Below are 22417 nucleotides of genomic sequence, written 5' to 3'. Positions count from 1 at the left end.
TTACCGGCACCATTATCACCTGGCATCCACTGTACGATCCAGGGACAGCACCAAGGTCCATTCAGGGCACCCGAACACCACCTGCAGCCAAGTGCACCCCCTTACTGTCATGCACAGAAGGGCACACAGGCACACACACCATGCATATTGATCGGGGTGAGCTGTCACCAAATTACCATTTAAATCAATGGTTGAGCGCCCTGTAATTGGAAATGTCAAAACCCACATTTTCTAAGCGGCCTCAAAACACCATACGGATATCACTTAGCTGAGCTGGATACACATTTGTTTTACTTCTTTCCTTCTTCAAATTGTCCTCTGAGAGGAGTATAAAAATTAGGGAACTGAGCAAAAGGTAAAAAGAGAAAGAATCCTGGGGCCGGCCTGGTGGCTCAGGTGGTTAGAGCTCCATGCTCCTAACTCCAAAGGCTGCTGGTTTGATTCCCACATGGGCCAGTGGGCTCTCAACCACAAGGTTGCCAGTTCAATTCCTCGAGTCCCGCAAGGGATGGTGGGCTCCGCCCCCTGCAACTAAAATTGAACAAGGCACCTTGAGCTGAGCTGCTGCTGAGCTCCCAGATGGCTCAGTTAGTTGGAGCGCATCCTCTCAACCACAAGGTTGCCGGTTTCAACTCCTGCAAGGGATGGTGGGCTGTGCCCATGCAACTAGCAACGGCAACTGGACCTGGAGCTGAGCTGCGCCCTCCACAACTAAGACTGAAAAGACAACAACTTGAAGCTGAACAGCACCCTCCACAACTAAGATTGAAAGGACAACAACTTGACTTGGGAAAAAAAGAAGTCCTGGAAGTACACACTGCACCCCAATAAAGTCCTGTTCCCCTTCCCCAATAAAATCTTTAAAAAAAAAAAAAAAAAAAAAAAAAAAGAAAGAGAGAGAGAGAGAGAAAGAATCCAGATAAGCCACAAATCTTGTAGCCTGACATTTTCCAAAATGTAATCTCAGGAACAGAATCTTGAGATTCTTTCAAGAAAAAGGTCTATAAGATTAAATAAGTCTGAGGAAAGCCCGTGATCCTTTCTTAGAGTTTCACACTTGACACACTCAAGGTTTCCAGAAGTCTTGTGGAAAACAAACCTAGTCAACTCAGTTTATGCTAGAATTTCCAAAATCTATTTGGCCACGGTTCTATTTTTCCCACCCAATGCCTCTTTACATCCAATCTCATGGACTACACCTCAGGGAGCACTGCCCCAAACATAAATTGGCCTAATGATTAAACAAATTAAGAGAACAGAGTCAAAATCCCACTCCTGGCCAGCCAAGATATTTTATAAACACCAACAAGCCACAAGGAATGAAGCATTTACAAGTGAAATCTAGCCCATACCATAGCTTGCAGGGTCCTTCATTAGGCCAGAGGTTCTGAAATTCAGCATCTTTAGAAGTCAAATTCCCTTCCTGGCAGCTATGAGGAAAGGACCAGTTTCTGAACCAGCCTACCACTTCTCCTTCCGACTTCTCCAGTCCTCACCCTTGCCTCATCCTGTTTTCCAAGGTACCACTCAGCTCTGCCTCCTGGGCAACCAATTCTAGCCATCTAGGTTATTGTATAAACACCAACAAGCCATCAAGGATGAAGCCTTTACAGACAAAGCGTCTGCAAGCCAGAGCCCTTCTCTGAGCATTAATTTCCACACAAGAAAAAAAGAAAAGTGGGAGAGCTGGACAAGAAGACAGCTAAGATTTCTGGTTCTATATTTCCAGGTTGGTGGAGATAGATCAGGCAGCCTCTGTCACATCTACAGGGGCGTTTCCAGTGGGTACTTGCCCAAAGAGACTCCTCCGGGGTAAGAATGAAGGGCCAGACACAGTTAGGTGGCATCGGGTGGGGACTAGGAGAGACTGGATTAGAAAGAGCGTGGAAGTGTTAGGAAGGGTAAGAAGTCAAAGATAAAGACGCATCCCAGGTTGGTCACCCACTGAAGGAAATTCTGGATTTCAGAGCCATGTTGCCTTGGCATGCATCTGGCCTCCATGCACAACTGGAAGTCAGGAAGACTCCTATTTAAACCCCGGCTCTGCCACTGTTTGCTGTGCAATCTGATGCAGCTTATTTTATTTCCCCAACCTTCATTTTTTTAATCTATAAAATGGGACTAATAATGACTATCTCAGAGAATTATTGGGATCAAAAAATGAGACATTGAATATATGACTGAGACCTAGAGCTAAATAAAAATTAATTACCTCACACTACTAAATAAAGCTGTATAACCTGAAGCATGGCTTGTAACAGTCACTGAATGAGAGAATGAATGAATGAATGAATGAATGAATGAATAGAGGTTTCTAGAAAGAAAACGTTGTTCCTAATATATAAATTTTGGTGGTGAAAATGCCAGAAATTGCCAGTATAGACCCCCGGATCCACTGATTTCCCCCAGACTGGGAGGCGCCTGGCGTGCAGTGCCCCCCACCCTGATTGTGACAAACATCACCTCATCAAACATCACCTTGGCTTTCAACACATCAGTTTTCACCAAATCCCCACTAATATAAACATTTCCCCTACCAGGGACAAAGAAGGAAATTCAACAAGCCATGAAGAGTATTTCTTTTACCCTGCTTTCAATGGAAATAAAACGTCTGCTTTCAATGGAACAGAAAATATAGGTGTTATTATCAGCTGAATGTTTGTGTCCCCCAAATTCGTATTTTAAATCCCTAAACCTCAATACCATGTTTCCCCGAAAATAAGACCTGGCCGGACCATCAGTTCTAATGCATCTTTTGGAGCAAAAATTAATATAAGACCCAGTCTTATTTTAATACAAGATCAGGTATAATATAATATAATATAATATAATATAATATAATATAATATAATATAATATAATGTAATATAATGTAATACCGGGTCTTATATTAATTTTTGCTCCAAAAGACGCATTGAGCTGATGGACCGGCCAGGTCTTATTTTCGGGGAAACACGGCATGATGGTATTTAGAGGGTGGGGCCTTTGGGAGGTGATGAGGATGAGATGAGAGCGTGAGGCTGGTGCCCTCATGGTAGGATTAGTGCCCTTACTAGAAAAGGAAGACAGAGAGCTCACTCCTCCACACACCAAAGAAAGACCATGTGAGCACACAGCAAGCAGGCAACCATCTGAAATCAGGGAGTGGACCCTCACCACGAATTGTATCTGCTGGCACCTGGATCTTGGGACTTCCCAGCCCCCAGAACTGTGAGAAATAAATGTCTGTGTTTTAAGCTACCCAGCCCATGGTATTTTGTATAGCAGCCCAAGCTGACTAAGGCAAACGTCAAAGAAAATAACTGCGTGAGTCATGAGTTATAAGAGTAAAACTTCTTATTAGTAACTTATCAGCCACTCCCTCAACCAACAGTGTGCCAAGCCTGTTGGCGAAACAAAGAGGACCATGAGCACTTCTGCCCTCAAGAGTTCATAGCCAAAGGACTACACACAGAACTGTAATAAATGACAATAAGGCTCAGCTAGAGGGACAGATGTGAGGGAACCACTAACTCTGCCTTGGAGAGTTAGCAGGGCGTCATGGAAGAAGGTATCATCTGAGCTGGCACTGAAGGATGGTCAGGTGCTGGTCAGACAAAAAGCAGGGATGAGGGGAAGATATTTTAGGCGTAACAAAGGCACAAATGGGGGATGATTTGGAGGTGGGAAGGTATATGGGGAACTCAGAGACAAGGAATTGATGTAATGTGGTTATAAAAGCACAGGCCTATCACAGAGAAAACAACTGAAGATGAAACAGGAAGACCGGCTGAGGACCCATCACCAAGACTTTTTGTGGACTTCAACTGTAGGCCAGAAGCTGCAACCTGGTGGGCCAGGAGCCGAAACTGTCCTACTGACAGGTTTGTTCAGGCCCTGCGGGGTTTTTTAAAAAATCTGAGCTACCATTTGAAAATCAGGAGATTGTCTTCATGGCCTTGGGTGTGGCAAGGAATTCTTAGATATGACACCAAAAGCATGAGGAAAACAGAAAAAAAAATGGAGACTCTGAACTTCATAAAAATTAAAAACGTTTGTGCTTCAAACGACACCATCAAAGAAATGAAAAGACAACCCACAAAAGGGGAAAAAATATTTGCAAATCACTTATCTGATAAGGGACCTGTCTCCAGAATATATAAAGAACACTTACAGCTCAATAATTTAAAAAAAAATTTTTTTTTAAACATTTTAATAAATTTTAAAAATAAAAATCAGGCGATTTTGTTTTAAAAATCCAGATTCCCTTGATACATTTAAAGAACTGACTACTCTGGGCTCACATTTCACAGCAGTGACGGACTAGACTGAGCAAGGCTGCCTCCTCTAGGTGAGAGCTCTGAGCAGGCCCAGTCCCCAACCCAGCCTGCTTTCCTCACTGAACCCTGTTGAAGCACCGAGTGCCACTAAGGTCATCCAATCTAAGGCATAATCTCTTTAAGTCTGAACTCACTCTGGTACTCAGTTGAAGTTTTTTGTATTTGGGGGTTTCTTTTTATTATTATTATTTCCTTCACTGATTTTTATCACCATATTCCAAGAAAAGTCCTAGAAAGCCAAGACTGTATCATATACTTGCATCTCTCACAACACCCAGCACAAGACAAAGAACAAAGTAGATACTCCATGTTTATGGAATGAATGCATAAATGAAGGCATTCTCGGTGATCTTCTTCAATACGTGCTTTTCTTCCCCCAAAACTATAGAGCTTTGCTATTAACGTAGCCTAAAATGATTATAGGTATGTAATAAAAAATAAAACATTAAAGTCAATCACTGCATTTCTATTTCAATTTTCTATTAGGTTGAAATGGAAATGGGGACTCTGAATAAATGTGGAACAGAGCATTAGGCCTGGCAGCAAGATGGATTAGATCCCAGCATACTGAGGACGCCAGCAAATAAGATTACCAAATACGATGGGTGATCTTTAAGGGAATTGTGAAAAATAGGATAGGTGCCAAAAAGCGATAGATGGGCAAATATTATTCTGATTTCAAAAGGAGAAAGAAGTGGTGGCTTGCCACTTCCAGACTAGAGGACATGATGTCACTCTCAGGCAAGGTGCTTGAACGGATTTGTAAAGGGACACTTGTGAGTCCCTCAGACAGGAATTATTATTATTTGGAGCCAGCACAGAATCACCAAGAACGAGTCATATTAAATTCATTTCATTTCTTCCCTCCGACAAGGCTCCTAGCCTAGTGGATTGAAGAAACATAGCAGATACAATGTCTATGGTACAATGAGGAGGTGGGCAGTGAAAAGGGCTAATTCAGCAGTGAAATGGGCTAATTCAACCCTTGGGCTATATTCATAGAAGCAGTACATACAGCATGAGAGAGGCGATAGTTGTTTTCTTTCTCTGACCACATGTAGAGAGCCTCATTTAAGAACTTAGTCCCACTCTTGAAGAAGGCTTTTGATAATATCAACTTGGAAGTTCATTTGGCAAACCCTCTTTAAAAGCATAAAGCTCTCATCCAAATTTCTGGCATTTGTTAAAAAAAAAAAATGAAAGCTCTCACTGGGCCTACATTTCTAAATGGTAACAACTGGTTGGATCCAAGCATTGATTGCCCATTTGGAAAGCATGTATGCTGTCAAGCCCATCATAATCACCACCACCCCTTCTATATTGCCCTCAATGAGATAGTGGACCAACTGCCACAAGTCATCTTCACTCATTTATTCTACCTGCCAAGCACACAAAAGCATTGGGGTTTGTAACCCACGATGCAGTAGATCCAAAGGAGAGTGAAGCTAAGCATCAGTAAACCATCGTGTATCAGCAAATGAGAATAACCAAAGTCCAGGTGCTATGATCAGACATCCAAGAAGCATCTTTCTAGTTCTACAAAGTCCCAAGGGGAAGATACTATAGAACCAATAGGTGGATGAGAAGGAGACATATTTAACCCAACGTAAAAACTGCTTACAACAGCCAGAGCTGTCCAAGGATAGAATATGTGGGCTTGAGAGGTGGTGAGTTCCCCATCACTGGAAATTAGCAAGCATATGGTATACCACTGCATTGCAGGTATTTAATGAAAGGGACTCAAGTATCTGAGAAGGCATGAGTCTGAAATTTTTTACAATAGGAAAAAACATTCCCCTTTATTAGGTCAATAAATTCCTCAAAAAGAGGTAAAAGAGAGTAAGTCTACAAAGAACTCAGTATTATTTTTAAAAACCGAAAGTTCCCCTCAAAGAATTCATAGAGGACAAAATCTGTGTAACTAGGTGGAGTATTTGCACCAAACTGGTCAAATGCTACCCGTGGAGAAAGGTAATTGGCATCAGCATTATTTTTGGTGATTGCTCAAACATTCTTCAGAGGCAAGCAAGAAAGGCGAGGGATCAAAGTAAAAGGGCAAACAATGGAACTCCATCAAAAGGCAGCCAGCCCCACCACAAAACTGCCATCTGCTACCAACATCAATCCTTCGAAGGGCAGCTGTAGGCAAACAATGTGTCAGGGAACACTGGGCCTGGCAGAAAACCCACTGCCTTCACATGTCTAGCTCTGTGACCTTGGACGAGTCATTTCACATTATGAGGCCTCAGTTGCCTCATCTCTAAAACTGAGTTCATGCGAACGCTTTCTGTACCGTGTGTAGGCCCAGAGTAGTGATGTCTGGGAGTGGGCCATAGAAACAGCAGGGCCCTGTACACACACAATAATTACAACAATAGGGGTGGCCGGTTAGCTCAGTTGGTTACAGCGTGGTACTGATAACACTTAAGGTTACCGGTTCGATCCCCGCATGGGCCACTGTGAGCTGTGCCCTCCTTTAAAAAAACAAACAAAACAAAACAAAAAAAAATTTACAATGATGATGAACATAGAATTTTGAAAGAAAAGATTACAGATGGTTTCAGGCACAGCAGCATCCTGACCTAAATCATATGGGTGTCATCTCTAAAGGAATAAAATTAAAACTCTTATAAACAGAATGCAGAGATGTTTAGAGTCTGGAAAAGACAAGATCATTTGGGCAAATTTCCTGCTGAAACGCATTACCTTTCACTTGCTAATTAGTTGTTAAAAATAAAGGTGAAAGTGAAAACTAAAAGAATCAGCCAGAGCAATAAATGCTCAATTGATCTTCAAGCAAAGTTCATGGGCCCAGCGGTAGCAATCCTTCAAAAATAAAATCAGTACATTTCCTACCAAAATGATGCTTATGGAAACCCCAACCTGTCTAAAACTCAGCATCCCCTTCTCTATTATGGCATTTTTCATGGGAACCTCCATTTTTTTAAAAAAATCAGCCAAATTAGTCTTATAAAACATAACCTCCCTATAAAGTATATATGCAAAGACTGAAACTGGGCTTTTGTATTGAGCAATCGGGTAAATTCAAATCTCTAACCAATACAGGGCTTGTTTCTAAATTTTCAGCAAGGCTGAAACATCGTAAGTCACTGTTTTCTACACTGAACTGAAAACTACAGGGGAGGAGATCAGGGATGAGGAGGGTCTTCCTGTTTGTTTTGCCCTGGGGTCTCCCCAGAGGTGACTAGCATGCTGTGTTTGAACAGAACTAAAACGCACAAGACGGTTGGTGAGACGAAAAAAACCGAAGCCCTCCCCTGATGGCGGCTCCCCTCCCAAAGTTTCCCAAGCATCTGAAGCGTGTACAGCAGCTGTGGATGCCTGGCCTCCCACCACTGCTGGGGAGGCCACCGGCCTTCCTGGGTCACTGAGTCTTGAGCTGCAGCGGCACCTAGAAGCAGGTGGCAACATCAGGTCACCTGAGCCCCCGATAACCAACTTGCCCAATAATCCAGCCATCACCTCAAGGGCGGACATCAACACCCATTGAAGATGCATTCTGTCTTTGCTCTTTCTATGAGAGACCACAACACACCCTGTGTCGCAGCAAAGACGCCTGGGACCAGAAAGAAAGCAGACGCTGCGAGGCACAGGCCCCGACGTCCCTTAGGGTACATCCTAGGAGAAAGAGTGCGCATGGTGTACGGTGCTTTTAGGTTTTCCTTGCCAAAGCTGAGCCTAGAACTCAGGAGGGTGGGAGAAGCCTGGCCTGAATGAGGGTTCCGCCTACATTTGTCTATGCGATTGCATCCAGTTTCCTATTTCACCTTGCTAATATGGATTTAGGGAGCAGCTTCCGAGAGGAGTGTGTGCCCCAGGGGCACCAACGCTGGAACAAGCAGCCAGAGGTCATCTCACTGTCTTGGCAGGCTTCCCCTGGCACAAAAGCCAGGCAGCACCTACCAGCTGAAACAGCACACTGAGTTGTTGGCTTTGAATGAAGGCGAATGACCCTGAACACTAGTGCACAGACGATGACTGGGGCTGCACACTGAGAGAGAACACAGTTTCTGCACCAAGCTCCCTCTTTATGCCTAAATGCCTGCATTAGTTTGGATCAATATGCCCCGTAACAGCTAATCCATGGCAACCCAGGCCAGCAGTGCAGCCGCCCTGTGCCGCTTCCCTACGCACATGCCTGTGAATTCCAGCCCAGAGAAAGGGGCAGAGGCAAAGCAACAACAAAAAGGAGAAAGCAAAATAAAATAGCAGACCATAAAAAAACAGACACCAGATCAAGGGATTTTTAGCATGGGGCGGGGGGGGGAGGGCTGGGGCAGTGGAGGCGATGACTGTCAAAATGCCCTTACAGTGACATGTCACGGCCAAGATGATGGAGTATCCGAGACACTCCTCAAGCTGGGGTAGGAGTCTCCTCGCACACCTGCAATGCAGTGATCGCTGCCCCCCTATAATCCATACTCCCAGCACCAGCTCTCGCTGCCGTAGAAACCAGTCTGGACTTGTACGGCTGCCACTGTTCCTCCTCACAATAAGATTATTGATGCATAACAACATTTCATGATGGCAGGGAGGAAAAGAGGGGGGGAAAGCCAAAGCAAGGAAATAAGGAAAGGGGAGGGGAGGCATGACTCCCCAGCCCGCGTCTCACCTTTTATTTGGGCTTCATATTCTGCAATGATCTCTTTGTCTTTCTTGAACTTAGTTTGAGATGACATCTTCCAACGTGGCCACCGGCACTGACAGGCTATTTGATTTATTTCTCCTTTTTCTTCCCGAGTTCTCTCTCAAGCCCTGGTAGTCACCCGGCTCTGGTCGATTTCACAGGTTTAGGGGCTAATCTCTTTCACTTGGCGGCAGAGCCAGGGGAAAAATCCCTCTCGTTCTGGAAGGAAAATTCTCTTTACTCGCCAAAAAATGTCTCCAGTAGCTTAGTCTGGTCAGCTCCTCTTGCAAAAGAAGAACCACCACCCTAGGAACACTGTAACCTGCCCCAGATTTTCAAGATTTTTCTTCCAAAAAATAATAACCAAGAGCGCAGACACACACATACACACACACACACACTCACACACACACTCACACGTGCACTCGCACTCTCATTTGGACACGCACACACACAGCCATGATGCACGCGCACACACACTCACCCTCACTCACTCACACCGGCTCACCCACTCACACACATCCACGAGAGGCGCAGCGCCTCCTTGGTTGTCCGGTCAGCCCCCAGCTGGCTTTCCAAAGCTCTGCTAAGGAGATGGTCAGGTGGCCAAAGGACTGGACATCTCGCATCCTCCCTCCCTTCAGCGCCTCTGGTCTGATGTACAGTGAGGATCAAAGCCAGGAGAGTGAGATGGAAGTTCTCCTGATGCAAGGCTTAAGCTCGGGTGATTCGGGGCTGGACTGCTCGCCCTGCAGAGCTGGCTGAGCGCTCCCCCCACCGCTCTCGTCACTAAGCTCCACCTTCTGGATTTTATAACAACTGACACATTGTAGCCTACAGGAGAGCACAACTCACTGCAAGCAAAAAGGGGAAGAGACGCTCACAAAAGGGAAGGCAGCAGGAAAAAGAATCGGATTGGGAGGGCCTGACAGGCCCCTCCGAACTCCTACCACTAGCAGTCGGGTTAGGGATTTTTCTTCCAAAATCTCCAAAAGGTCCACCTTTTCCATGCAACATGCAATTTAACTCAATTTCTCAAAGTAATACCTATGTGACAGTTTGTCACTCTGCAGGAATTGTCTAGCAGAGGACAGGGGCTGACCCATGTAGCCAAGCTCATTAATATTTGTTGAGCAATTGCGGGTGGCACAAACAATGCCAGGCGTTTCAGACATGCAGCTTTGCAAAGCCCTTGAGAGCAGGCATTCTGGAAATACCCAGCTGCCTCAGTGTCTTGCAGGGCTTTGGGCAAATCCGTAACTCATTGAGCTTCAGTGTCCTCACCAGTCAAATGGGTTCTCTTTGGGGGCTTTTCCTTTCTTTCTTTCTTTTTCTTTCTTTCTTTCTTTCTTTCTTTCTTTCTTTCTTTCTTTCTTTCTCTCTCTCTCTCTTTCTTTCTTTCCTTTCTTTCTTTCTTTCAACAATTATTTACTGAAAGCTTACTATGGTTCAGGGATCATTCTGCATACAGGAATACAGCAATGATCAAAATAAAGGGGGGGAAAAAATCCCTGCCCTCCTGGAGCACCAAAGTCTCCACATCACACAACTCTAAGGAAGTCACCATGTTTTCCGTGTTTCCCCGGAAATAAGACCTAGCCAGATAATCAGCTCTAATGCATCTTTTGGAGCAAAAATTAATATAAGACCCAGTATTATATTATATTATATTATATTATATTATATTATATTATATTACATTACATTATATTATGTTATACTGGGTCTTATAGCAAAATAAGACCGGTATTATATTATATTATATTATATTATATTATATTATATTATATCACATCATATCATATCATATCATATCATAATATATTATATTATATTATATTATATTATATTATATTATATTATATTATATTAGACCGGGTCTTATTTTACTTATTTTACTCGGTCTTATATTATATTATATAAGACTAGATCTTATGTTATAGTAAAATAAGACTGGGCCTTATATAAATTTTTGCTCCAAAAGATGCAGTAGAGCTGATTGTCCGGCTAGCTCTTATTTTCGGGGAAACACAGTATATTCTCTGTAAAAGCAGCCCAGAGCAGAGCTCATAAAGCATTGTGAATGGTGCCTCCTGGAGTAGTGCAAGGCAAGAGGCCCTGGGAGGGAGATGAAAAATAAACAAAAATGAGTAAATTACATAACATGGCAGCAGCTAAGTGCCGTAGGGAAGAAAATACTGCCGGGTAAGGGACCTCAGGTATGAGGAAGCTCGTGGGAAGCTCAAATAAGAATGTAAAGCCAAGCTCAGCACAGTACCTCGCACACAGGAAGTACTCAATAAATGGTAGCAATTATTATTACCCCCGATACCCCCCCAACAACCTAACTATATAATGTAAGTATCCCTCTTTCACAGGTGAAGAGACAGAGGCACAGATATGGAAAGTGACTTATGCAAGGTCACCAGCATTCAAGCCTAGGCTGTGTGACACCAGATTCCACCCAGGCAAATGCTCACAGTCTTAGGGAGTTTAAACCCATTTCACATGCCCTTAAGGTAGAATAAGATTTTTCTGTAAAAACGAAATCAAGCACTACAGGGTCACTGACCACTGGAATTTCACATGTTAAGATTGTCATTACCATGTATTGTCCCCTGTGTATGGTATTTTCACAAATTTCTCCAAATAATCTTCCATATGCCTTTTCTGAATGTATGATAGATTACTTCATCTGGGTTCCACAGTAAGTAGATTGTCCCTGCCAATCCATGGAGTTTTCCTAGAGAAGGTGGCAGTTGTAGTCAGGGAGACGGGGGTGGGGGGACAGGGGGAACAGCAGGGCATTCCTATGGAGTGAGCAGTATGAGCTGAGGTCTACAGATGGGAATGCACAGGACCAGCCTGGAGAAAGCACGGGGAACAGCCCAGCTGGGGAATCACGGGGCTTGTTACAGCTTCGTGCATGGAGACAAGAGGTAGCAAAGGTCATAAGTAGATGCCACTGGCCCACAGTCATTGCCATCACCCTCCTGCCTCACCCTTCCCGTTGGCATACTCAGGCCCTCGCCCTCTTCAGTTCCCCTGTGGACCAGTTTAAAACAGAGACAGCCACACCTCACCTGAGAAAGATGTGCTCAGAGATTAGCATCCCTGCCTCAAGCACAGACTCTCAAAGGAAGACAGAAGTGAGCACTCTACGCCTTGGCGTGTGACAGACTGGATTCCCTGCCTGGCCCTGTGAGTGACTGGCTCTGAGAACTGGAGCAAGTGACTTCACCTGCTTGTTGCCCATTTGTGGCAGGAATGAGGAAATGTCAGCTTTTCTCCTCATCACTAAAATTTTCTATCTGTAAATATTTCTGGGAGACCCATGTGTAGGGCACTAAGCCACAGAAATGTCACAAAAATCCATATGAAATTGAAGCAAAGTATGGTAGAGATAGAGTTACGTGCTGAATGGCAGAAGAAGCTGGATTTTGGCATTAGATGGTGGTTTAAATTCTGGCTCTGCTGCTTATCTGCTTGTGGGAGGTCTTAGGTAGCTCTGGGCCTCAGTTTCCTATCTGTAAAATGATGGTGATCTCGCTCATTGCACAGGATCTAATGTGATCAGGGATTTACAGTGCCTGGCATATAGCAGAGGTCCTACGGATGTTATTTCTGTTTTAGGGTCCAATAATGCGGGACCTATGGTAAGAGTAGGGGCTCCACAGATACGCAGGTTAGGAGCAGGAAGAGAGGAAAGAAGAAAAGGGGAAAAGAAAAAAATAGGTTGTGCCCCCTGCACATGCATCATTGCACGCCGTGAATCCACCTCAACCAGAATCTTCTGTCCCCAAGACGAGGAGATATGACCTAGGCAGGCCCCCTAGCACAGTGTCCTCACCTTTTCCTTCCAGTCCTCCCCACAGCTCACCCCAGTCTCACAGCTGCCCTTCTGCGGCTCTCCCCTCCACGTGGCCACTTCCTTGTTATATGAGAACCAACTGCTATTCCTGATGCTTACCCTCCACGTGGTAATAACAGAAACCAGATTTCTCCCTAAATAAATGTGGTATGCAGCAGGGGAAGGGGCTCTACCATGTGATTTGATCTGTGCCACCCACCAGGACAGGAATACCCCTGGAAGGGTATATTCCATTTCCCTCGGGCTCATATCCTGAATTCTTTTAGATATTCCTGAATTATACTAATAGCTAGTATTTACTGAGCCCTTGTTCCATACAGGCACTGGGCCAAGTACTCTATATAGATTTTATCACTGACTTCTGCTATAACTCAGTATGTCAGGTGCTATAATCATCCTTGTTTTACAGATGGGGAAACAGAGGCACAGAGCAGTAAAGCAATGTACCCAAGGTCACACAGCTAGCTACTAACAGAATCACATTCAAGCCCATGTCTGAACAATGTCAGAGCCCAAGGACTTAACCAGTACACCATTCTACCCCAGAGCAATCATCATAGTAATAATTGTTGTCAAGTATTGAGATTTTTTTTTCAATCAATTTTAATGTTCATCCTAAAGTTTGCCATTAAAAAAAAAAGAATTTGGGGGGTTAAAAAATATAAGGAAAACATGTCACAAATGGCCATGGACAAGGCTTAAATTACAAGAACAGCTGAATAACACAAAACTCACTGAACTGGCTTCTTTTCCTGGTAGAAAAGAAAAGAAAAGGAAAAAAAGACTCTACTTGAAGGAAGAGTGACCAGAATAGTTTTTGGTTTAAGGCAATTTTATTTTTCCAGTCAAATATGAAACCCTCCTAAGATGACTAATAAGAGCTGACATCTTTTGTGACATTCTCCACATTGCTACCAACTGAAGCATCCTTGGCTGGCTTAGTGAGTAATTCTGCCCTTTAGTCTCTGCTCTGCAAAATGAAAGCAACAACACAACTCAGCTAGCGAGTGCCAGAATTTGATACAATTAATAGCGATGATGACAACAGGCCTTGTGTATATACATTGCTTTATATCTTATAAAGCCCCTTCATATCATTTCTCTTATTTCGTACTCACAATAACCCTGAGGGACAAGAGGAGCTTTTCTAAATCCCTATTTGACCAATAAGGAAATGAGTGGATAAGTGGGAACTTTAATTAGAGAATTATTTTATACCCTCAAGTTATAAAAATAAGGATGGTCTTCCCAACTGTGCCACAAAACCCACCTGACAGATTCAACTATGTAACAATTTCTTCAAAACTCTGCCTGGCCAAAGCCACCAGAAGCCAAGTCAAAGACAAAATAAACTGAAATACAATATTTGCAACACCTATCCTAGGCCAAGGACTGATTTCCCTGATATACAAAAATAGATTTCCCTGATTTACAATTCAAATACTTGTATACAAATGTTCATAGCAGAACAGTGCATGATAGCCGAAAAGTGGAAACAACCCAAATGTCCGTCAACCGATGAATGGATAAACAAAATGTGGTTGCTCCATACAATGGAACATTATTCAGCGATGAAAAGGGATGAGGACTGATGATCCTACAAGAGGGATGAACCCTGAAAACATGAAGCTAAGTGAAAGGGGACAAACACAAAAGGTTCCATATTGTTTGAGTCCATTTATTTGAAATATTCAGAATAGATAAACCCATAGAGACAGAAAGCAGATGAGTGGTTGCCAGGGGCTGGGGGAGGTAGGGAAAGGGAAGTGACTGCCCAATGGATATGGGGTCTCTTTGGTGATGACAAACGTGTTCTGGAACTAGATAGAGGTGATGCTTGTACAACATGGTGAATATACTAAATGCCACTAAATTGTTAATGAATTGTTCATTGTGAATGGTTAATTTCATGTTATGTGACTTTCACCTCAATAAAAAATAAATGTTAAAAAAATGTTCCTTCAAATCTATGAGGAAAATACCAAAAACCCAGTAGAAAAATTAGTACAGAATACGATAACACTTCACAGAAAGGGAAGTACATATGAAATGTGAATCAGCCTCGTTCATAATGAATCTGAGTCAGGCATGGCAGGCTCCAGGGTTTTTAGCAATGTCACCAGGACACTACGGTCTTTCTCCAACTCTCCATTCTGTTTTACTGTATAGAGTGTCAGGCTCTTCCCATAAGATGCACAGGTGGCCCCCAACAGTTCCAGACTTACATTCCCCCAACTTGGCAATTCCAGCAAAGACAGAATCTTTCCTAGGAGTTCCAGCCAAAGTCCCAGGAATGGTCAACTGGCTTGGGCTGAGGTAAACAGCTATTCCTGAACCAATAACTGTGACCAGGGGAATGGAACGTCCTGTTTGGTGAGGCCTGGGTCATGGGCTGGCCCCTGGAGCTGTGCGATGGGGTCAGCCCCAAACAATCCACATGGCCAGAGCGATTCCCAAAGGAGGATCGGGGTGCTATTCCAGAAGAAAGAAGAATATGGATGCTGCATGGGCAAAATCATGTGTTTGTTATGAAAAGGATGTGGGGAAAAAAGAAGGGGGATTGTCAGAAGAGACCCATGGAAAATATGATAAAGCAGCTTGAAATCATCCAGCTTTGATGTTTATAAAGCACCTTCTCATCAATCATCTATCCTTGCACAGCCCTTTGAGATAGGTAATAATACTCCCATTTTACAGAGGAGAAAATGAAGGCTCAGGGAAGTCAGTAGTTCCCCAGTGGGAAAGCTGGGCTAGGAAGCACGATACCTGCCCCTGACTCTGGTATTCTTTCCCTGTCCATGCAGGGGCCGCGTCCCATGGAAAGACACTGTGCTGCACGTAAGAACTCACAGGCCTCAGAAGCCTGCCCACGTGGCCCCATGAGGAAAAGGAAGGAGATCAGTCTCTTAGCAGTCAGAACCTGTCACGAAGCCTGAGGAGAGCTGCCAGCTGATGCAGCAGAAGTCCTCTGGCTTTTCAAGAAGAGTACTTCCCATTACACAGCCCAGCTGTCTCTCCACACCTCAGCCACACTAGAACTTTCTGAGATGGATGAGATGTCCTATACCTGTGCTATCCAATACGATAGCCACTAGCCTATCAAGCACTTGAAATGTGGCAAGTGTGACTAAAGAACTGAATGTTTCATTTGATTTCACTTTAATGAGTTTCAATTGAAATGTAGTAGTTATTCTATGGAACAGAGCAGCTCTAGAGTGTAAGCTCTAAGAAGGCAGGGATCACGTCTGTCACTGTGTCCCATGAGCCTACAACAGCGCCTGACATTTAGGAAGTGCTCAATAAACAATTGAGTGAATGGACGAAGATATGAACAAATGAACGAGGAAATCTCTTCCGACCTCCTCTTGGCACTGCTCCCCACCTCTCACTAGAGGCCCTGAGGCTTCCCTCTACCCAGAGGGGAGGGGGGTGCTGTTTGCTGCAGTGACCTCAGGCATTTGGCAGAAATACCAGGTGCCAGGGCAGCAAAGTCAATTACTCCCTCCACTGCACTCTATTTGGAGCTGAACACCCCCTGTGAGGAGGTGGGATGGTAATGAGGCCTTACCAGGCCCCAGTAAATACTGCAGCTGTTTCCTATACAGTCATTTGGGCTTTATGGAATGTGGAAGTGGCTCGGCCTGTAAACCCACGTGAGTCGCTTTATTTGTCTATTCCTCCTCCTCGTTCTCCTCCTTTGTCTCATGTTGGAAGGCATTAGGAGGGAGAACCAAGTCAGTGTCAGGTCAAGAGGCTGAATTCAATTAACATCTTATTTGGACCCAATCTCTTTTAGGAAATGAAATCAGCATCAGGCTGAATAATATATTTTTTTGCAAGTTAGGGTCCCTCCTGGGCTCTGTTTAGGCAGAAAGATAATTCAGAACAGACATTCAGTCCAGCCTTATTTTTACACAGCAAGAATTAGGACATCTACATTATCCCATGGCAATAAAACAAAGTTATACTTCCCTCTATAATAGCCCCAAGTAATGACTGAGAAATATATGGCTCCCTAGGCCTCTGGGAAACACGGCTTCACCTTGTTAACTGTGCTCAGGATCAGATGGGAAAGTAGCAGACACAGATACTTTAAGATAGTAATGAATATGAGACGGAGAACAGACAATGGTTTAAGAGACAAAAACTGAGATCGACTGCACAAAGGTGGCTCAAGTTGAACTTCCTGGAGAATCCATGTCATGCACAGGCAATGGATACTGTAAGAGGTCTGGTTTCCACTGGTGTGAAAGGACACTCTTGGGCCTGCTCTGAGAGGCTGATATGGAGGGACAACAAAAAGTATGACTACTTTTGACTCCGGGGGGCATCTCTGAGAACTGCCAGTCACGTCGTCTGAGATGCTACAGGAAACGAGCTGCATTTTCTCTAGTTTAGAAATTGTCCTTTTCCTGGGGAAGCCTCTGTGTTACAGCAGGTGACAGGGGGCATATCCCCATATACTGTCTGGACAACAGCCAGTCTCCGGAGTATCAGATGCTCTAAGAATTATAATAATAGAAATAATAGTTGCCATTTAGGAAGCCCTGACATTGTGCCACCCTCTGTGCAAAGCCATTTTCTACAGCCTCAGTGAATTCCCACACAACTCTAAGATAGCTATAAATATCCCCATTTTGCAGGGTAAAAAGGGGGAAGATTCGAGAAGTTAAGTCATCTGCACTGTTGAAAAGGACCAAGTGGATGTAACTGAGGGTGATCTCTGACCGACAAGCAGCAAGGAACTGAGACTCTCAGTCCAACAACGTGTGAGGAACTGAATGCTGCTAACAACCACATGTGTCAGCTTGGAAGCAGATCTACTATGGATTGAATTGTGTTCCCCTCAAATTTGTATGTTGAAGCCCTAACTCCCAAAGTGCTAGGATTTGGAGATGGGGCCTTTGGAATGTAGGTTTGGATGAGATCATGAGAGTGGGGTCCTTAATGGGATGAGTGCCCTTATAAGAAGAGACCAGAGAGCGTGTTCTCTCTCCATCATGTGAGAACAGAGCAGGAAGGTGGCTGTTTGCAAGCTAGGAAGAGGGCTCTCAAAAGAGCCCACCAAACTGGTACCCTGATGTTGGACTTTCAGTCTCTAGAACTGTAAAGACATAAATGTCTGTTGTTTAAACCACCGTCTCTGGTACTTTGTTATGCCAGCCCAAGTTGACGAATATAATACCCTTCCCCAGTTGAGTCTTCATATGAGACCTCAGCATCAGCTGATACCTCAATCACAGCCTTGTGACAGACCCTGAAGTAGAGGACCCAGAGGAACCGAACCTGGATTCTTGATCCATCGATACTCTGAGAGAATAAATGGGTGTGTTTTTATGCCATGTTTTTGGGGTAATTTTTTACTAACTGACCCAGTCACACAACCCGTAAGTGCTTCAGCTCTGGTTCTAAATCAGGTCAACCTGGTGCCAGAACCCACTCGTTTTTGCATTCTATCACACTGCCTTTCCTGTTTTCTTCCTTCCCTTCCCCCAGAAGTACCTATTGCTCTGAAACAGTGTGACGCTGCTCCTTCTCCTGCTATCCTGTTCACCAGGGATAAGAACAGGATCCTGCCCTCTCCAGGAGGCAGCACCACAGGGTGGAAAGTAGGTCGAATCTGGAGTTAGGTGACTGGATTGGAATCACAGCATTGCCAGCACACACCAACTATGTGACCTTGGGCAAGTCACTTTCCCAGGCTGAGTCCTCACAGGCCATCTCTTGACAGATTGTTTCTTGAAAGATTGTTTCTTGTAAAATGACTAGAAGGCTTTTATGTGGAGGGCCAACCTCTGGGGAAGATTGTGGATAAGGTCCCTTGCCCGCTGCTTTCAGTTTAACAAATATCATCTCAAGACAAGAAGAGTCAATGGGCATTCTCAAAGTCAGGCCTGCCAGTCTGAGTCTCCCACTGGATGCCATGCTCCTCAGCAGCACTGCATCATGAGGCAAGAGGGGTGGGGTTATTGTTCAACCAGAACCAAGGGCCTAGGTAGTGCCCCCAGCAGAGCCACACACTCACCTTTCCTTCAAGATGTCTCCTCTGCCGTTCATGTCGGTGTCTGCCCACCAAGATTCCTTAAGACCAATTCTTATTTAGAAACCACAGTGTCGGTCTTCTGTGTCATGTGCCTGGATCCAATTGTTACTCATCAGTCCTGGAGGAGACAAAGTCTGTTTGTAAATCTTCCCAACTCCAACTTGAGTCATTCTACCCAAACACGTTTCCAGCATCATCATGCTATATACGGTGATGACAGCAAGTTAAGGAAGCAATCCACAAATGTGGTCATGTTGGGAAATAATTACCCCAAGGGAATGCCAAAGCCAAAAGAGGCCACATTTAGCCTCCTTACTACACTTCTAGACCACACCAATGTATTTTAGGTGGATAAGTTAACTCATTACCTGTCATGACATGGTACTGCTTCTGATTAATTGTTACATGAAAGGGTAGAATGTAAAAATGTGAATACACTATAATCTAACCTGGGAAATAAAAAGAAAAACATCCTAAGGAAATGGTTTGCAAATACGTATTATCAGAAATTCCTAGGGGACTTCTTTAAACATATTGTTGGGCCCTATCCCCAGAGTTTCCGATTCAGCAGACCTGGGATGAGGCTGGAAATTTTGTACTTCTAACAAGTTCTCTGACATTGTTAGTCTGGAGACCAGACTGCTGAGAACCACTGCTGTAAGAAAATATACCAAGATTCAGTGGTTACCAAAAGGAAGTGGATCGAAGGACAATCACTTTTTAATGCTAGATAATATTATTATATATAACTGAAAGTCAATAACAAAAGGCTATCTTTTCCATAAAAGAAATACATGAGTAATATAAAAGAAAGGGGGAAAGTCAGTTTCTTAAATATGTATGTATCAAAAGAGTCCATCCTCTATGTTTTCTTTCATGTAAAATTCAAAAACAGACAAGTCTAATCCATGGTGACAGAAATCAGAGTTGTGGCAATGATTGTTTAGATATGACACCTAAAGCAAAGTAATAAAATTAAAAAATTAACAAGTGGGACTGTATCACACTAAAAACCTTCTGCACAGCAAAGGAAACCATCAACAAAATGAAAAGGCAACCTACTGAAAAGGATAAAATATTTGCAAATCATATAAGGTCTGACAACTACGTTTGTGAACTTGTTGCAACGATGTTGCTAACCTTTTTTCATATCAGAGAGATTATTCATTATGAATTTGTACCAACTGGACAAACAGTTAACCAAGTTTACTATTTGGAAGTGCTTGAAAGGCTGCATGAAAAAGTTAGACAACCTGAACTTTTCACCAACAATTCATGGCTCTTGCATCACAACAATGCACCAGCTCACACAGCACTGTCTGTGAGGGCGTTTTTAGCCAGTAAACAAATAACTGTATTGGAACACCCTACCTACTCACCTGATCTGGCCCCCAATGACTTCTTTATTTACTCAAAGATAAAGGAAATATTGAAAGGAAGACATTTTGATGACATTCAGGACATCAAGGGTAATATGACGACAGCTCTGATGGCCATTCCAGAAAAAGAGTTCCAAAATTGCTTTGAAGGGTGGACTAGGCTCTGACATCGGTGCACAGCTTCCCAAGGGGAGTACTTCGAAGTTGAGTGTAGTGATATTCAGCAATTAGTTGTGTAGCACTTTTTCTAGGATGAGTTCACGAACTTAATTGTCAGACCTCGTATATACACATATACATAATGCCTACAATCATAACTATATAACATTGGTATGTGCAAAAGAATACTGACCAGATAATAGCACAACAAAGGAAAACAAGTAAGTCAGAAGGAAGTTGGGAATCTAATAAAATTGTTTTGCTGTTATAATAATGTTTGAGCAAAAGATTAAAAGAAAAACCTCAACTCCTGTTTTGTCATGCTGCTAGTATTGTGTGCTATGTTTCCAGGTGTCATGCAGGGAGGCCTGCGGGGTCTCTGCTCCCGCTGCCCACACTAGAACGCAGGATATGGTGAGGCCAAAAAGGAACACCCAAGGAGCCATAGGTAGGGGAGTCATACCACTATATTCTCTCTGGCGGCACTATACTCTCACTGGAGGCTGGATCCACACTGTCCGCAAACCGTCATCCATGCTTGCCAGCCCAGCCGCCATCTTCTTGCTAGCCCCCATTCTTCTCTTTCTGCTAGCGTACCCACAGCAGTTATATTAGTGGCTAATGGCTTACTGGTTACAGCTGACGGCCAACTAGCCACAGCTGATGGCCATCCAATCACAGTTGATGGCCATTTACTACCTGAGTCAGCACCTGTCTATGTGAGGCCGAGAGCCTGGAAACTACTTTCTGGGGCTCTGCCCCCACACCAGGCCTACTTTTTTTACCTGTAGTTCCTAAGGACAAAAGCAGAGGGTTGGTGTAGTATCCACTGAGTGTGCTATGCCACCCTGATCCCCTACAGAACTCTCCTCACAGAGAGCTACTCACCCTAAATTATGCCCCCTCTCCAGGCACCTGCACCAATGACTGTGGGGTAGGTGGCTGCACCCCCTTGTCTCAATCTAGACAACTCTAAAGAACCATCCCAGCTTCAAAGTTTTTCATGAAACCAATCCTGCTGCATTCGCTGCCCCCATTAGGTGTTGAGAACAGTCCTATAAACCTGCACACAAATGGTTTTCCCCAGTGAACAAAATGTGCCATTTTGTAGGGCTGGATTTCCATTATATCAGCCTTGCTAAGAAGGCAAAATAAACCCTACAGCCAAAGCATGATGCCCAAAGAAGAAAGCACAGAACAGCAGAGGATAGAGAAAAGAATTAGGAAATTACTTCTCTGTCCTGTCTCCTGGAGCATATTATGTCCACAGGAAATGTCTCAAGAATGAGTGAACAGAAGATCCAAGATGGAAGAGTAGATAAACACTGTGCCTGCTTCCTTCCATGAACAAATTAAAAATACAACTAAATTATAGAACAGTCTACCTGGAGAACTATCTGCAGTCTGGCTGAACAGAAGTTTTATAACTAAGGATATAAAAAAAAAAACACTGAGACTGCAAGGAGGGGCAGAGACACGGAACTGGCTAACCCCAAACCTCTGTGTGGCGGTTGAGAACTGGGAGAAATATCTCGGCTGCAGAGGTTCCCCCTGGAGGAGTGATGAACCCCAGCCCCACACAGGCCTCCACAGCCCAGAGTACTGGTGGCAGGAAGAGGAGCCCCAACAACATCTGTGAACAACCTCAGACCATTTTGTCATTCTTACCAGATAGTCCCTGGCCAGTCACAGACAGTGGGTGACCTGGGCCTGCACTGGAGCCCCTTGTAAGAGGCCCCAGAACCAACATACTTGGAGGTTGGCTTCAGAGAAGAGCAGTGCATTGCCCAATTAGCCCCACAAGTAAAAACACACAAAGGGCAGTCTCAACAGGCACCAGAGCCTACATGGGCAAATCCCACTCAGTGGATGTGGCAAAACCCAAATCAGCCTGAGGGTCAACCCCACCCACTGACATTCCAATAGCAACCAAGGCTCAACTATAACAGGAGGGCACACACCACCCACACAAGGGACACTCCTGGAGCACCCAGTGCA

At 44.1% G+C, this 22417-nt stretch overlaps 1 protein-coding gene across 5 annotated transcripts in view; it reads right to left on the bottom strand.

The window, feature by feature from the left end:
• The window catches only part of SRGAP3 (SLIT-ROBO Rho GTPase activating protein 3), a 234268-nt gene extending 224510 nt beyond the window's left edge, over positions 1 to 9758 (bottom strand). For 4 of the 5 annotated variants that reach the window (XM_019748291.3, XM_019748293.3, XM_019748294.3 and 1 more), the window contains exon 1: positions 8953 to 9758. In XM_019748291.3, coding sequence (XP_019603850.2) covers positions 8953 to 9019 — 67 coding nt within the window. In that variant the 5' untranslated portion in view covers positions 9020 to 9758. The remainder of the gene's footprint in view (positions 1 to 8952) is intronic. The other variant, XM_074313046.2, reaches the window with a different exon arrangement.
• Positions 9759 to 22417: the final 12659 nt, after the last annotated feature.

The sequence above is a fragment of the Rhinolophus sinicus genome, chromosome 5 (assembly GCF_057876585.1).
Source record: "Rhinolophus sinicus isolate RSI-liver-muscle chromosome 5, RSI-T2T, whole genome shotgun sequence".
Taxonomy (NCBI): Eukaryota; Metazoa; Chordata; class Mammalia; order Chiroptera; family Rhinolophidae; genus Rhinolophus; species Rhinolophus sinicus.
The sequence above is the reverse complement of the archived record's forward strand: the minus strand, read 5'-3'. Positions and strand labels throughout refer to the sequence as shown.